This window comes from Primulina eburnea, chromosome 15 (assembly GCF_022965805.1).
Source record: "Primulina eburnea isolate SZY01 chromosome 15, ASM2296580v1, whole genome shotgun sequence".
In the NCBI taxonomy this organism is placed as follows: Eukaryota; Viridiplantae; Streptophyta; class Magnoliopsida; order Lamiales; family Gesneriaceae; genus Primulina; species Primulina eburnea.
In genome coordinates this window covers 25,813,570-25,831,789 of record NC_133115.1, presented here as the reverse complement: position 1 = coordinate 25,831,789, position 18,220 = coordinate 25,813,570, and the positions used below count along the sequence as shown (strand labels likewise).

General features: G+C 34.1%; 1 protein-coding gene across 2 annotated transcripts; it reads left to right on the top strand.

The window, feature by feature from the left end:
- The first annotated feature begins 1,673 nt into the window (after positions 1–1,673).
- On the top strand, positions 1,674–6,620 carry LOC140814362 (probable LRR receptor-like serine/threonine-protein kinase At1g63430). 2 transcript variants are annotated; one of them, XM_073173311.1, is made up of 13 exons: positions 1,674–2,226; positions 2,531–2,669; positions 2,812–2,883; positions 3,025–3,168; positions 3,276–3,425; positions 3,631–3,747; positions 3,835–3,899; positions 4,599–4,847; positions 4,966–5,171; positions 5,275–5,407; positions 5,505–5,662; positions 5,878–6,093; positions 6,261–6,620. In XM_073173311.1, the coding sequence occupies exons 1-13, from the start codon at positions 2,145–2,147 to the stop codon at positions 6,504–6,506; spliced, it is 1,977 nt and encodes a 658-aa protein (XP_073029412.1). In that variant the 5' UTR covers positions 1,674–2,144; the 3' UTR covers positions 6,507–6,620. The 2 variants fall into 2 exon arrangements, with proteins under 2 accessions (XP_073029412.1, XP_073029411.1); XM_073173310.1 differs by having other exon boundaries at positions 1,675–2,226; positions 5,499–5,662.
- Positions 6,621–18,220: the final 11,600 nt, after the last annotated feature.

The window sequence follows — 18,220 nt, the reverse complement described above, 5'->3', positions numbered from 1 at the left end:
ATGTTATTAGCGACCAGCGAGCTATTGCTTCCTTTGCTTTAATAGTTTCTATTCGATTGAAAGGGACAACCTCTGTTTTTAGATAATCAGGTTTTTGCCTTGCATTGGTTTGAATTTTGCTACTGGCTTTAGCCTTTTTTTCAGTGATTGATTTAGCGTCGAAGCTTGATTCTTTTATAATTTTTCGAGACGAGTGACTTTCTTCATAAGACGTAAGGTGTGTCTCATATGTTAGTTTTTATAAATAAGAAGGATGACACATTTGAATATCGGAATTTAGAACTATTTTCATATTTTCAAAATATTTGAATTCTAGAAATTATTACAATTATTAGTTTAAGTAAATTTGTAATGCCATTATTAGCCATATTCCAATTGTCATGATCACGTCCACCAAACAAATTTAATGCCTACTAACCACTGTTTGGGTTCAACGAAAATTCTATGATGTTGACGAAATTATTTGAGAAATTATGTGTGTTTTTTTTTTTTTAAAAAAATTTGTTATCTTTTGAAATAAATTCGACATTAAGTCGATTTAAATAGTTCGTAGACATAAATTTCAACATTAGTTTATATGTTGAAGTACCACTTGGATGGTGTGACGAGATCAATTATTACATCTTTCGTCAAATTACAATATTTTCAAACCAACACTATATTATATTAGATTGATTTTTATTTTTTAAATTATCCTATGTCTAACCATCTATTATTATGATTAACTAATAAAGTTAAGAAGCGAATGACTTATAATACATATGTCATCAAAGTCATAAATTCGAGAGGATCTCTGGTCAAATCATAATTTTTGGTTGAGTAGATCTCTTGTGAGACTGTCTCACGAATCTTTATTTGTGAGACGGGTGAACTCTACCGATATTCACAATAAAAAGTAATATTTTTAGTGTAAAAAGTAATATTTTTTATGGATGACTCAAATAAGATATCCGTCTCACAAAATACGACCCGTGAGACTGTCTCACACAATTTTTTGTTTTTTGTGTGTAAAACTATCTATATCTATCCATCTATCATTATTATGATTACCTAATAATATTAAGAATGTGAAAGATTTACAATACATATATCGTCAGAGTCCTAAATTCAAGACGATGTCTAATATAAGATTAAGTCTCTAATGAGACGGTCTCACGAATCTTTATCTGTGAGACGGATCAACCCTACCGATATTCACAATAAAAAATAATATTCTTAGCATAAAAAGTAATAATTTTTCATTGATGAACTAAATAAGATATCCGTATCACAAAATACGACCTGTGAGACCGTCTCACATAAATTTTTACCCTAATCTAAATATAATTTTTTTTTTGAAATTATTTATATCTAACCATGTATTATTATGATTAGCTAATAAAACTAAGAACGCGAATGATTTATAATACTTTGTAATCAAATTCGAAACGATATTTAATCAGAATATATATGTGTATATATACATATATTTTGAAATTATCTATATCTAACAATCTAGTATTATGATTAACTAATAGAATTAAGAATGTGAATGACTTATATTATTTGATATCAAAATCTTTAAATTTGAGACTATTTCTAGAGTTCATCACACAACACTCCACTAAATAAATAAATAAATAAATAATCATAATATGCTTTCCTAACTCTGCAAATGGTTGTTAGCATAGCATTACTTTGATCAATTCATTTTATTTTTCTTCATCTGACTCTAAACCTCTCTTTGACTCCAAGTCTTGGTCTTCCCCATTTATGGTTTAGCTTTAATCCTCACTCCCATCTCCCTGTGCGTTACTTCAGGGGTTGTTTCAGATTTTGATTCAACTTCAACTTTTAACCGCGCTTTCCTTACAAATTTTAGTTCTTTATTTTTCAAACTCCATTTTTTTTATCTTCTTACTACATTTGTTTTACATTTTTTAAATTGTTTTTTGAATTCTAGAACGTGAAAGATAGTTAACGTTCAATGTACTAGGTTTTCTGTGGTTTGTTTCTTGATTAGTCCACTTCTCCAACTCTACGGATTCCAATCCTCAGTTTGAATTCTGGGTTATCATTTTTTTTTAGTATATTGGTTATATTTCCAAGTGCCATTGTTGATGGGTTTTTGAAGCTCGTGAGTGTGTGTGAAGCGTGAGTTAAAGATGAGATCTTTTGCTTCATTTCGAGTTTCAATCAGTTTGGGACTCCTCCTTGCACACTGTATTGCATTCCCACAAAATGAAAGTGAGAGCTACTTCTATGCTTTTGGTTGATTTAATAAATCTTGGTTTACCGTTGAATAACTCCAAAAATAGTTAGTTTGTTTGCTTTTGTTTTTTTGTTTTTCCATAAATTTAGTCACGCGTTTTATAATTAATCAGTTAATCTTATTGTGGGACTATTATTTGAATTTTTCTTGGATGATCTTGATTTTACTGATATTGATGAAAAATGATAGTGATTGTAGCTATAGACTATAGTTGAATTGCAATTCAGATTTTACATAATTTTTTTTTAATCATGGAATGTGGGGTTCAATTTTCTGCAGTTGAAGCTTTAATCTCTTTCAAGAGAGCTATCATGGAGGATCCATTGTTGGTTTTCTCAAATTGGAATTCTCTGGATTCACATTCTTGTGGTTGGTTTGGTATTTCTTGCTCTATAGCTGGAGATCATGTCATTAAGCTGTAAGATTTTCCTTTCGCATTCGTCACTAATCCATGTCACAAAATGTCATTTTTTTATTTACCGGGTAGAATTTATCGTAATGTGATGTTGGTTCTTGATTAATTACACCATGTCCATTCCTGATGCTGCTCAAATTTACAGTAACATATCAGGGGCATCTTTAAGTGGTTTTATTGCACCTGAACTGTACCAGCTCTCTGTTTTACAAGAATTGTAAGTTTTTATTAATAATTTTTACTATAATTGATTTGGTATTTGCCTATTCGGTACTTGAGGTGGTTTGGGCCAGTTAGGAACTTAGGTTTCTATAATGTTGGATGTTTGAATTGACTAATGTATATGGCTGATGAACAGAATTTTGCATGGAAACTCATTGATTGGTATGATTCCAAAGGAAATTGGCATGTTAAAAAGCCTCAAAGTGTTGGATTTAGGCGCTAATCGGCTGACAGGAATGATTCCACTTGAGATTGGAAACTTGGCCAGCATCGTGAAAATGTTAGTGGAAATTATTTTTATGCATATAGATGATTCGCTGGTAAAACTTCGTATGTATTGATTTTCGTTTAGTTTCTCTAATTTGTTGCGATCTTTGTTGTTTACAGAAACTTTCAATCCAATGGTCTGACCGGAAAGTTGCCTTATGAACTTGGTAACATGAAATACCTCGAAGAGCTTCGGCTTGATAGAAATAAGTTTCTGGGAACTGTCCCTACCAATTATGGCTCAAAATTTTCATCCAATACCAATGAAATGTAAGCATAGAATACTTGTTTCTACTTGGTTATATAACTGCTTTATGACTTAAAAGATATTTCAATGAATACATTATAATTCTTTTTTCTGTATCTCGGCTCAACTCCTTTCTGGATGATGGTGTAAAATTTTGATATATTACACAGCATTTCAAATTCAGGAACCTGTTCCTTCAAATAACTTCTCATATAATAATTATGATAGGCACTCCTCAAATGAAAGTCCTCTGCGTGATTGCGGATCTTCCCAGTTAAAGGTGGTTGACTTTTCATATAATTTTTTGGTTGGAAGCATACCCAAGTGCATGGATTATCTTCCAAGGTAGTTGATGCATCTCGTATTTCTGTCTATGTTTATTCTCTTGACCGTTCACTGGAAGAGCTATTTAATATTAAGATTTTGACATAGATCTAGCTTCACTGGCAATTGCCTTCAAGAGAAAGATCCCAAACAACGTCCTTCTGCACAATGCGGTAGGTTTGCTTTCTTCTACACTTCACAAGAACAATGCTCGCTACGCCTGACCCTTAAGTGGGAAGAAACGTGGATTTGTCAAAGAATATACTACAGAATGAGATTTTTTGTTATTAAGAGTACAATACAATTTTTGGTGCGAATTTATTGTGATTTTGAGATAAGAAAGATCATATATCATATTTTGTTACGACCACAGACACATAATAAAAATGAGTATTTATACTATTGCTACATTGAAGAAATATGATACTGTGACCAAGACTTGTTAAGATTATGTCCCAAGAATAACCCTTAAGTCTTACTTGTCCCTAACTCAAGCTAGACCCCTCTCAACAATAAAATTTTGAATGCCTTTTTATTAAGTAAACTCCCTTTTGTTCTATTTTCCCCATTCAAACTCTAACGGGACCCTTTTTTTCCTTCTTTTTGCATAGTTTGTTCTATCTTGTTTGTGTTTGTGCTTCCTCTGTCGCAACAAATTTACCCAAAGATATTTTTATCGAAGTGAAGAGGTGATGATTGTGATTAAAAGATGAAGCATTAACGAAAGTTTAGTTCATTGGGCACTTTGTCATGGACGTAAACCTTGATAGCCTAACAATGATTATTTTTTTATTATTTATTATTCAACAGATTTATTTTTGAAGTTTACCAATGACATAAAATCATGATCAAATGTCCAACTTTCTTATTAGGTGGTGCATCACCCCCTATTAAAGCCCATCAAGGAGTTAACACGACAAATAGGTCTGTGGAAGGTGAATCAACACACCAATCTAAATCATCAAAACCTGCATGGCTCTTGGCTCTTGAAATAATTATGGGATTCACGGTGGGTTTGCTCTTTGTGGTTGCTATTTTTACTGCATTTCAGAAGTGCAAGAGCAAACCTATCCCATGGAAGAAGTCTTCGAGTATAAAGGACAATATCACAATTTATATTGGTTGGTCTCTCCATATCTGGTTCATATGAATCCTATTTTTCGATCTGCAATATTCTGATTATACTACAGAATCTAGCCTTGTGTATGGTAACTTTATCAAACATCGAGTTTTATACAGATTCTGAAATACTGAAAGATGTAGCGAGATACAGCAGAGAAGAACTTGAGGCGGCGTGTGAAGATTTCAGCAACATAATCCAATCATCCCCAGAGAGTGTGGTGTACAAAGGCACCACAAAAGATAGCCAGGAAATCGCAGTGGTATCCCTTTGCATCAAAGAAGAGCAATGGAATGGCCACCTCGAACTTTACTTTCAGAAAGAGGTAACCTTTTCTTTATTTTACTTGCATATTGTGGATTGTTGGAACTTATTTTATTTTGTCGCAACTTGCTATATTGGTTTGTAAATTTACAAGCATGATTTAGGTGGCAGATTTAGCAAGATTAAATCATGAAAATGCCGGAAAGTTGTTGGGATATTGCAGAGAAAGCAATCCACACACAAGAATGCTGGTGTTTGAATACGCATCAAATGGAACACTTCACGAGCACCTTCATTGTTGGTTAATCTATACTATCTTCATATCTTTTTCCCTTCATTTTTGTTCATTTTATAACTTGGTCAATTTTAACAGAAATTATATGATCAGTTGCAGATGAAGAAGGATGTCAATTTTCTTGGATACGGCGTATGAAAATTATTATCGGAATTGCAAAGGGACTAAAATATCTTCATACAGAAGTTGATCCGCCATTTACGATATCTGAGCTAAACTCTACTTCCATTTATCTAACTGACGATTTTTCTCCAAAGGCAAGATAGGCTGAATGACTGAGTTGGCTAAAATATATCTTTTGTCCAATCATTTTTTTTTTTGTTTAAAAACTGTTTTATTTTGTATTTATAAAAAAAAAGTTGAATATCAACTTGATCGAGAGTTGTGATTAGATTTTCATATTTACGATATCTGAGCTAAACTCTACTTCCGTTAATCTATGTTTCATTGCAAAAGTACTCGTGCTCCGCAGCTTGTAGATTTTGAGTGCTGGAAAACGGTTCGCTCGAGATCGGAAAAGAGCTCAGGCACCATAAGCAACAGGGGCACTGTGTGTGTTCTTCCTAATTCTTTGGAAAGACGACATCTTGACATTCAAGGAAACATATACTCATTTGGGATTCTATTACTTGAAATGATAAGTGGTAGACCAACCTACAGCAAAGAAAAAGGGTTCTTGGTCGATTGGGTACTATCCTTGTATCTTTTTCATAGTTTTTTATTTAGTCTTTTATGAAATAGTCCAGTTCGTCGTCTTACCAGATGGACTCTTATCAACAATAAATGCAACTCAATATAACATAGTAAACTTGCATCCAAGCACAAGCTTTAACTTATTCATTATTCTTGATGCAGGCTAACAAATTCTTGGAATTGCCAGATGTAATTTCGTATGTGGTGGATCCCAAGTTAAAACACTTCAGATACGAGGATTTGACAACCATATGTGAGGTCGTAAACCTATGTATCCATCCCACTTCAAGCACAAGAACTTCGATGCAGCATCTTTGCTCCATACTCGAAAATGGTATAGACACTTCCATCTCAGCTGATCTCAAGGCTTCATCTCTTGCTTGGGCGGAGCTCGCTCTTTCTTCTTAACGACAGCTGATAATGTATATCGGAAATATATATATGCCAGTGTTACTTTTCTTTACCATTTCTTTTATTTCAATTTATCTTTCACGATCTCAATCAGCCGTTAGAATGTCTAAATCTTGCCAGCTGATATTGTTGTGAAATCGTTTCTCTGTCTTCTATACTGGGATTGTTCTTCTCGACGGACCCATTTTTTCAGTTTACAAGTTTTAGGTGTTGAAGTAATGATATGACAAATTAAATTTGTAAGTTATTCATAGTCTCGTTCACTGTAACAATATCTGTTTTTTTACCAAATTTGAGTTTTTCTAAGTGAATCTTTCATGGCATCACTTGGTTCCTGATATGTGAGTGAATATAAAGATCTATAATATGCAAATAAATAAATTGGAAGAAATGGGTAAATAATTATTTTTAACTTCAATTATTGTAGAATTTGGGACAAACAAGACAAATACATGAAGTTTTATTCTTCATACCAAATCATAAAAACACAATCGCTCAATACAAATATCTCCATCATTCACGGAGATTTGTAATCGAATCTGAGACCGACGGTAATTTCGGTCTCCACGTTGAGACCGGAGTTAGTAATATCGGTCGTAAAATTTATTTTCGCCACGTTTATAATTTAAAATTATTTGTGTACCTCGATTTTTTATTCTACTCACAAATTGGAGACTGGATTTTTATAAAGGTCTCTAAGTTGAGACCGAGATGTTATGTCGGTCTCTAATTTTTAAATCGACATGTCCCGATGTTGCTTACGCTCTAAGTTGAGATCGCTTAATCGTACCGGTCTCTCACATTTAGCGACCAAGATTATTGATACCAACCAAATCAATCGCTAATCGGTCTCTATCTTGCTTCAGAGACCGAATAAAGACCGATTTGTCGGTCTCTGATCCGTGTTTTTCTTGTAGTATTTAAAAACTGAATAAAGCACAAATATTTAACCATTTTATTTTAATTTCAAATCTACTTGATATATTATCTGATATGTTGGGAGAAATAAATCTGTTAGAAATAAAATATTATTTGTAATAATGTTAATATTGAAATTATATATATACACAAATATAAATAAACATATTCGCCTATGGTTTTTGAGGGTCGTATAAGAATTTGTTTTTCAAGATACAAAGAAAATACCAGTAGTAAATAATCACAAAATGATACTTTGACGAACATAAAATATATCTGATCTTGATCAGCTTTGAAACTAAACCAAAAAGAAAACAAAGCACAAGAACAAAAGCTTTTAGATCATATGTTGAAGAACTTGTATTGTTGAGAAGATCAAATGGATATAAATAGTCACGAGTTCATTCATGTCTTCGTTTCATCCATTTTACACGGTTTCAAGAGTTGGACAATTAAATGAGTTTAATTTAATTCATGAAATATGTCACACAAATTAACTTCATTAAAGCAACAATTTCAATTCATAAAAGAGAATTTATTCCAACAAGCCCACATCAATGAAAATTGATCAAGATAATAAGTGTAAGGCTCATGACACTATCTTTTTTTAGGCTTGCAATCACATCCCTCATTATAGCTTATGTCACCTTACTCAGAGAATTCTCCAAATCTTTGCAGTATAGTATGTGCCTCCACAAGTCTCGAACTTAAAACCCCGTCCCGGCAATAAGTATGTTGACTAAAGAGACTTGGTACCGAAAGAGACTCGGTACTCCACTGCCAGGAGTAGGGTATTCTGTGAGTAAGGTGTCATGGGCTACCATGTGGGATGTGATTGTAGATCCAAAAATGGTAGTGCCATGAGCCTTAAAAGAAAACTAGGTGATTACATCTAACAATTTAATTTTGCATATGATAGGAAGGAGTTAGCATTTGAATCTTTTCTTGTCAAAATATAGTACTTTACTGGCTGAACAATAGACACGATGTCATAAACTATCATATACCTCATTCAAGATTCTTCTTGATACATTTATATTCTCATGATTGTGTTCGTTTTGGCAATTACACACACCTAGATTTGTGAGATGATCTAGAATTGAGCTGCAATTAGTTCGAAGCGGCTTGGTCCATTAAGCATAGTTTGAGTTTTCCTTCACAACAACTTATTCCGCAGGCTTAAATCTCATTGTCACGCTCCGTGACATGAGCGTATCAACTCCGTTGTTGTTTAACAAATATAATTAAAAAAAAAAGCCTCGTAACATGAGATCCATAAAGCCAGTTTATTTTATAATCAAATCATTGAAAAATCGGAAGAATTTACAACAAAAATCAATTACGATAATAATTATTAAACATATACCTAAATCTCGAATTGTTCTTTATCGCTAGCCCCATAACATATTTTGCTCGTCCTCTTCAACTGGTCTTCATTCTGATCTACGAAGGGAGAGTAAGATGATGAGTGTTCGGAAAAACACTCTGGAAGTGGGGATCCATCGAACACAATACATAACAATTACATAGCGTTTTTTAAAAATAACATATCGTAAAAAACATATCATACACATAAAAAAATCATATGGCACTTAGATTTCATCTTATTTCTTCATGGAAAACTGATAAACACCTAATTGTTACTCCTCTAAGGGTTTAGATCATATAATAATTACAATTCCACCATGTAGAGGCCAAATCATAACAAAATTTTTGAATTCTTATTCATTTAATAATACAAATCATAAAAGTGGTTAACCAAAATACTTAAATAGAACATAGAACAAAGAAAAATATGCTTGCTCGATTTAACACGTATACATAAACATATTTTTTTAAGTGTAAGCATATTTTTTAAACGTAAGCCTACTTACAGATTTTTCTGAGGACAAATTGCTGCTTGCTCGAGTTTGAAGAAATTTTTGAAGCGTTTCGCCTACTGATTGCCTCTATTCTAACTCGAGATATGTGTGTGTTTTGTCTAACTCTTGGCGTGATTTCTGAATGGCTTGGATTGAGGAATTTATAGGTGATGTGTCCTCTTTTTTTGGGCACAAAATTGTGTTATTAATGGCAAAAATCATTTCATAATAACCGAGAATCTCACCCATAATTTGGTGAAATTTATTCCGTGTACTGGAACATTTCATGTTCGTAATCTTGATTTTGATGGTAACAAAATTAGTTATTTTGTTACTAATAATTTTCCTAAGTACGCAGGAAGCTGGAATTGATCATGCATCGAACTGATTGGTTATCGAGCCAAAAGTGAAGCTATCAAGACGCAAACTGATCGCCCAGACTGAATCATTTCAACTGATATATCAAAGACCAGTTCAACTGATTGTCCAGCTAATAGGCAGTTCAGCGGAAGACCTTCAGAAGCCCGGCCATCTGATTAAGAGTTCTACTGACTAGTTCAACTGAAGCAATGAAATCAGTTCAGCTGACGAGCCAACTGATTTCACCGAACCAGTTCAAGATCAGTTCAACTGACCAGTTCAGAACATCAGTTAGGAATCCATCAATTTGCAGAACACGACAAGCTTATTCAATGGAATTCAGCTGTGTGCACCAAAGAAAAGTTAGTGTACGATCAAAGGTACAATAATGGACGTTGCAGCAAAGCTTAAGAACAAAATGTTCCAGCATAGATTTCGGAAAAGTCAAGGCACGAATCTCAATGAACACATTCAAGCTGCAATGGATACGATTATTGAGTCTCACTGTACGATCAATTTCCCGCCTATAAATAGAAGATCAGCAAAGACTAATATAGAACAAGAGTGTGTGAAGATACAAAGAAAAAGGGCACGCATATTGCATATCAGCTCACAAGAAGCAATCAGCCCAGATGGAACACTTCATCATGTTATCAACTTAGACTAGAAGCACAATTTCCTCAGTGTGTGAGAGCACTTTCGTGAAGTACTCAGAGATCAGTTCTCTCTCACACACACACACCACCACTCAAATGTAGTCTTGCACAAAGACAATAAACTTGTGTATGTAGTCTTTGATACACAGACGTTAAACAAGTGTTGGCTGGAAGACAATGCCTTCAGTCTAGACTATGAGTTCAGTTAAACAGTGAGTTAGTACAAATCTTTGTATAGTCAAGTCTTTTAGTGGATCCTACCCGAGGTGGTAGAAAGGATGACGTAGGAGCAGTTGAAGTATCCGAACATCCATTAACATATATGGTGTATTTATTTATGTTTAATTGCTTGTTTTTGTTCTTAAATGATTTGATCAGTTTAGTTCTGTCCATAACTGAACTGATATAAACCAAAACTAATCTCCAATTTTCAGTTATTCAGTTACACATGATATAAAACATATGAGTATTTCTTAACGAATGATTATTTCGAGTATTTTCCGTTTGGTTTAATGCAAAACTCGATCGAATTTATTGATATTTACATTCTTAGAACACGAGATATTGCAGTTCTGAGAGAATATTGTGTTTGAAGCACCTCAAGGTGCCCATCACACAATCCTTCAATTGGTATCAGAGCTAGCTATTCTAAGAAGGACATTTGAAAACTGACTAAAATTATTTTACTTTAAAATAGTTTTAAAAGCTATTTAAAAATACTTTATATTATTTTCAAAACTATTTGAAAATGTTTGTCTAACGCTCATTGCAAAGAGTAGAGAGGGTTGGCTCTACGACTAAAATTGTAGCCGCTTCTCTCGATTACGAGCTTTGGGGATTTAATCAGCCTGTAGGAGTATGAGTCCTACATGTTGGCTATTCAGCAAAACTGATTGAAAGACAATGTTTCAGCTGCCAACCTTCTAGTTGAAGTTGATCTACAGACGAAGCCCAGCTATGTTGAGATGTTGGATGATTAAAGTGGAGTTTAATCATCAGCAGCATGCCGCTGCTTAACTGCCATATCAGATCAAGTAGATGATCAATACGCTTCAACATCAGCTGAGTCCAGTTTGAGTCAGCCCAACCAGTTTGGCAACAAAGAGATCATGTCCAAGGCAGCTACCTGTTTGTCATGCAAGAAGACTCAAGATCGCTGCAACACTTCAAGAGTTCAAGGCAACCAGTTGTTGGTATATTCAGTTCTGTCATGTATAAACTGATTGATATTTGATGTTGTTCAAAATATGCTATTGCAGTAGCAATTTTCCCTTATACTTGATGTGTAGTTAAATGTTTAATAAAGGGTAAATCTATTTTATTAAATAAACATCGAATTTATCCAATTATGTTTCTGTATGGTTGAACTGATATCTCTAGATTTCTTGCCTAAACTGATTGAATGATTAAAGCTACTAAATTTTGGCGTAGACATTTATTTTTAAAGAGGAGTTTTAAATTCAGTTAGTGAGGGGAGCTTTATTTTCCTCGAACCGAAAAATGTTTTAAACTTTTTTTTAACCCGGTTTTAAATTCAATTATTGAGGGGGAGCTTTCTTATTCCTCGAACTGAATTTTCTTTAAATGTTTGTGATTCTCACAATGGGAGAGAATCAGTTAAATTTTAAAATTTAACTAATCAATTAAATTTTAAAATATAAAATTATTTTTAAATCGCTTTTATTGTTCTAGTTTTGTGATCATCAAAAAGGGGGAGATTGTTGGACATTTCATGTTCGCAATCTTGATTTTGATGGTAACAAAATTAGTTATTTTGTTACTAATAATTCTATCTAAGTGCGCATGAAGTTGGAACTGATCAGTTATCAAGCCAAAACTGAAGCTAACAAGACGCAAACTGAAAACACCAACTAATCGCCCAAACTGAATCAGTTCAATTGATATATCATAGACCATTTCAACTGATTGTCCAGCTAATAAGTATTTTAGCAGAATACCTTCAGAAGCCCGGCTAGCTGATTAAGAGTTGAATTGACTAGTTCAAATGAAGCAACAAAATCAGTTTAGCTGACGAACCAACTGATTTCTCCGAACCAGTTCAAGATCAGTTCAACTGACCAGTTCAGAACATCAGTTAGTAATCAATCAGTTTGCAGAACACGACAAGCTTATTCAATGGAATCCAGTTGTGTGCACTGAGGAAAAGTTATTGTATGATCAAAGGTACAATAATGGACGTTGCAGCAAAGCTTAAAGACAAAATATTCCAGCATAGATTTCTGAAAAGTCGAGACACGAATCTCAAGGAACACATTTAGGCTGTAATGGATACATTTATTGAGTCTCACTGTACGATAAATTTCCCGCCTATAAATAGAAGATCATTGAAGACCAATATAGAACAAGAGTGTGTGAAGATACAAAGAAAAAGGGCACGCATATTGCATATCAGCTCACAAGAAGCAATCAGCACAGAGGGAACACTTCTTCATGTTATCAGCTTAGACTAGAAGCACAATTCCCTCAGTGTGTGAGAACACTTTCGTGAAGTACTCATAGATCAGTTCTCTCTCACACACACACACTACCACTCAAATATAGTCTTGCACAAAGACAATAAACTTGTGTATGTAGTTTTTGACACACAGACGTTAAACAAGTGTTGGCTGGAAGATAATACCTTCAGTCTAGACTAGGAGTTCAGTTAGACAGTGGGTAAGTCATAAGCTGGGTGGGTTTGTACAAATCTTTGTATAGATCAAAGTCTTCTAGTGGATCCTACCCAAAGTGGTAGAAGGGATGACGTAGGAGCAATTGAAGTCTCCTAACATCCATAAACATATCTTGTGTATTTATTTCTGTTTAACTGCTTGTTTTTGTTGTTAGCTGATTTAATCAGTTCAGCTGATATCAGTTCAGTTCTATCTATAATCGAACCGATATAAGCCATAACTTATTTCCGGTAATTTTTAGTTATTCAGTTACACATGATATAAAACATATGAATATTTCTTAACGAATGATTATTTTGAGCGTTTTCCGCTTGGTTTAGTACCAAACTCGATCTAATTCATCGGTGTTTACATTCTTAGAACACGAGCTATTGCAACTCTTGGAGAATATTGTGTTTGAAGTAACTCAAGGTGCCCAGCACACGATCCTTCACCGTGATTAGGGAAAAATCTCTTCCATAATTCAGTCAAAATAATTCCACAATTAGCGAAGTCTCAGGCACAAGATAATTTTTGATTTGTAGCCCAAGCCATGTCTGATTTTTTTGGTCTTCACACCTCTTTCTCCTCATTGGAAGTTTCGTTCTTGAAATCTGAGTTATTATTAGATCATTTAACTTTAATGTACTGAATCGTTCGGCGCTTAAATACTTGGCCCTTGATGTCCATGAATCGAGTATGGACTTCTTCATAGCGTAGTTCTTCATTCAAGTTCACTTCAATCAAGATTGGTCTGATCTCAAGAATAAGGCACAAGTCTGAAATATATCTCCTTAATTGAGAAATGTGGAATACATTGAAAATTATAGACATGTCAGGTGGTAGTGCTAGTCTATATGGCAATGTTCCTACTTTCTCAAGAATCTCGAATGGTTCCACATATCTAGGGTTCAGTTTTTCATCCTTATTGACTCGAAAATTCTTTCCATTGGTGAGATTCTTACGTATGTTTTCCACCGACTTCAATTTCCACTAGCCTTATTTTGAGATCAACCCAACTTTTTTGTCGATCTTGACCAGCCTTGATTCTTTCCTTAATGATAGAGACTTTGTAAACTGTCACTTGAATAAGCTCAATCCAAGTGATCACCTTCTCCCATACCTCATCCCAATTTAAGGCTGGTCGATTTTTTCATCCGTACAATGCTTCGTACAGAGTCATACCAATGTTTCTATTTTAGATTTTATTATAAGTGAACTCGATCAAAGGCAGGTGTTGACTCTAGTTACCAGTGAAATCTAGAACCACACATTCAACATATCTTCGAGGGTTTGGATTGTCATCTTTTTTGGCCATTAGTTTGAGGATGATGGGCCATAACTAGAGTAATCTTAGTCCCCTGGCTTCCTGAAATCTCTTCCAAGAAAGAGACACAAATTTAGGGTCTCTATTAGACAAGATGCTTGCTAGAACTCCACATAACTGAACAATATTATCCATTATAAGATAACCAACTCGTCCATTTATAGTTCATGCGAACATATAGAAAAAACATAGATTTTGCGAGCCTATTTTTGATTACTCATATTACAGTATGAATTAGACTTGCTTTGTTAAAACCCACTATAGAATCCATGAAAATATATTCTAATTTTCATTCCGATATTTTCGGAGGTTGAAAAAGTCCTCCAGGTCGCTGGTATTCAATTTTGACCTATTGACATACTTGGAATTTAGCGACAAATTCCGTTACATTTTTTTTATTCCGCTCCACCAGAAATTTCCCTTCAAATTCCTATACATCTTCATGTTTCCGGGATGGACACAAAATTTGGATTTATGTGTTTCAGACATCACTTCCTGTTGAAGATTGTTGATGTTTGGTATACACAATCGTACGTTCATCCACAAAACTCAGTCTTTATCCATCTAAAGATAACAAGTTTTCCCTTCTTTGACTTGTTCTTGAAGTTTGGCCAATGAAGGATGTCGGTCCTGATTTAATTTGAACGTTTCTCGAAGGCATGGTTGAGCTGATAGTGAAGACAGAACCATCTTATCCCTGTTCTTTTGACTTGAAGCATCAGTCACCTTGTTTCCCTTGGTCTGAATGGTATTTTATTATTAAGTCATTGTAGTGCCTAAAAACTAGTACACGTAAACCTCATGCATGAATAAAATAATTTATTTAATTAATTAATAATTTAGCTGATGCATGTTATGTGTTAAATTATTTTAAATGTATATATTTATTTTATTATACAATTTAAAATGTTTTCTCGAGTTTTAGTTTTCAGACGAATATTCGATATCGAACACGGAAAGGAGATCAGAGACGATTAAGATGTTAAAAATTTAAGTTATATTATTTTAAAGAATTTATGAAATTTACTATGTTTAGGTCCAAATTTAATTTATCGAGTGAAATAGAAATGCTAAGTATTTTAATTATCAAAATTCGAAAATAAGAGATTTAAATACATTCACTCGAAATAAAATATTTTAAAAATTATTTTTATGAATTAAATAAACTAGGTAATATTTAATTATGGTAGAAATTAAAATTTGTATGACCCTTAATTTCAAAAGTTGGAGGCTTAATTAGTAATATTAATTGTGATGGCTTAGTTAATAATTTTAAATGTTGTTTTAATTAAAATAAACACCTAATAAACATCCTAAGCAATATATAAATGAATAATAGCCCACCTCATAGTAGGGGTGGGTACGGTACGGTATACCGTACCGAAAATATCGGTATGGAAAAATTCCATACCGATACCGAAAATTCGGTATTTTCGATATGAAAAAAGGTCATATCGGTACCGTACCGACACCGAAAATTTTGTCGGTGTAACGAACTTAAATTTTTAAAAAAAATAATAAAAAATTATTTTCGGTATTTCGGTATATATCGAAATACCGAAAAAATATATTCCGTACCGATACCGATACCGAAAATTTCGTTCTAGTATCATACCATACCATACCAAAATTTTCGGTATATCATTTTTTCGGTAAGTTCGGTATTTTTTTCGGTACGATTTTTCGGTATTTCAGTATTTCGGTATTTTTTCTCACCCCTACCTCATAGTCAATTCACGCACTCACAGAATACACACATAAAAAACATACATTACACTCACACACAACTCTCGGCCAACTTTTCAAGGTTAGGGTTATGCTTGTTTTTGATTTTCTTCCATCAGAAAACTTAGGGCATTTATCACACAACATTCCATGATTTATTTATCCACTTTTCAAGCCAATAAATGCAACAATCTATCTCCGTTCGACCTCCGTTTCCCACGTGTTTGTTTGTCGATATTTTGTGCGTTTGAACGCAAAGGCATGTCTAAACCTTTCCTTTATGCATCAATCATGTTATATAATGTAATTTGACATAAAATATGCATGAAAACTCATTTGTCTGATTATATTTATGCTAGAACTTGATTAAAACTCATTTCGAAACATATTATGCACGAACTTCTTCGTTTTCTCGAGTTTTTAATCGCCGACTTCGCTGGACCAATCATATGGCTTGCTGCTACGTATGTTCATGTTTAGGGATGTGTTTAGATGTCTTAGGTTATCCATGATGGGGCAAAGGGCTGCTGGTACCACAAAAAGCGAGTTGAGGGCATGACGCGCTTATGGGGTGATCGCAGGCCAGTTCACGTTGGGTTTAGTATAGGGCTGGGCCAGTGTGCATGGATATGATCTAGGTGGGGTGATCATGAGCGAGTTCAATTCGAGTTCATGTCGCGATTGCCACATGCACAAGTGAGGGTGGCCGTGCAGGTGAGGATGGTCACGGTTTTTGTGGATTCAAGGGGCTGTGGTGCATTATGGGTTGGAACGGGCTGGACTTGTGCTTAAATGATTTCTAAGGGTCAAATCTAGGGGTTGGGTTGGGTTGGGTTTGGTTCGAGATAGAATCGACAAGAAGTCGTACAGAACGCATAGGTGCCATAGCGTCACTCTTTGGGCATCTTGTGTCTATAATGTTCGTTGGGCATGGTACGAGGTTCTGTTATGGTTCAGGGCTGGTTTAGGGCCTCGGGCAATAGGTTAGGATGTATTTTATGTATGGGTCGAGTCCCGAGTCGATTGGTACGTCCTAATTGTAACTATATAATTCGGGAGTTGTATGTGTCCAAATGCACCTTAGGGGCTTTTTTGGGAATAAATTTTATCATGTTAGGGCAGCATGTCCAAGGATGATCCAATGAGGTTCACGATGTTCGTAAGCATGTATGACATGCAAAACTATTATTTTGAGGTATGCGATTTATTTTGTGGCCAAATTATATTACGGATCTGAAAGCCAGAGACCGTGTCCGGGGACCTCTCCAACCTCTTCGGAGGAATTATGTTATGTTAGAGAACTAACATCCAATCCAAGGGCTGTGGTGATCCCTGCCAGCCTAGTACTGTAGTTTAGTTTGATCGATTTATGTTATGAGCCACTTGCAATGAATAAAACTCTATGCAAAATGATTTACGATTACGATTATTATGACGAGTATGAAAATACGATTTAATGGAAATTTTATGCAGAAAAGTCGTGTTATACATATTTATGCTTATATTATTCTATATACGAGCTATGTTTAAATTGCATGGACTTTTATTACGTATTACTCGTTATTCACGGCATGCCGAGTAATTTGACTCACTAGACTTGATAGATGCAGATGATGTAGTTGAGGGGACATGAGGCAGTGACCATTGGGCAAGCTCGGACTAGTGACAATGCAAAGTTGAGGACTTTGTAGCTCACGATAATTTTAATTATGCACGTTTTAAACTAATTTTTTTTTTCTAATTTTATGCCTTAGTATTGGTGACTAGCAAGTTGAGACCTTTTTTATATTATGTTAGTCTTTTTAAAATTATGTGGATGTTTTTAAATTAGGATTTTATAGTTTTGGGATCTAAATGGTGGAGTTTTAATATTAATTTTATTTTAATACGAGTGGTGACCGTTAGTTATTTTACTAGTTATATTTATAATAAATTATTTAATAAGAAAATTTAAAATTTTTCCTCAAATATTAAAGTAGTACTATTTTAAAACACAGTTAGTCACAAATGGTATTAGAGTGCAAAGTTTCCTGATATAGGGTTGTGCCTACTGCTGTTCGCGAGTAGCTTAGGAAGTTACGCCTCAAGTTTATAAGTTTTTACAGTTTTAAATGCATTAAGTATTAAGTACGAGTTTCTTTAAACTGCATGTTTAGGTTTTTGAATCATTTTAGCATGTTATATGAGTAGT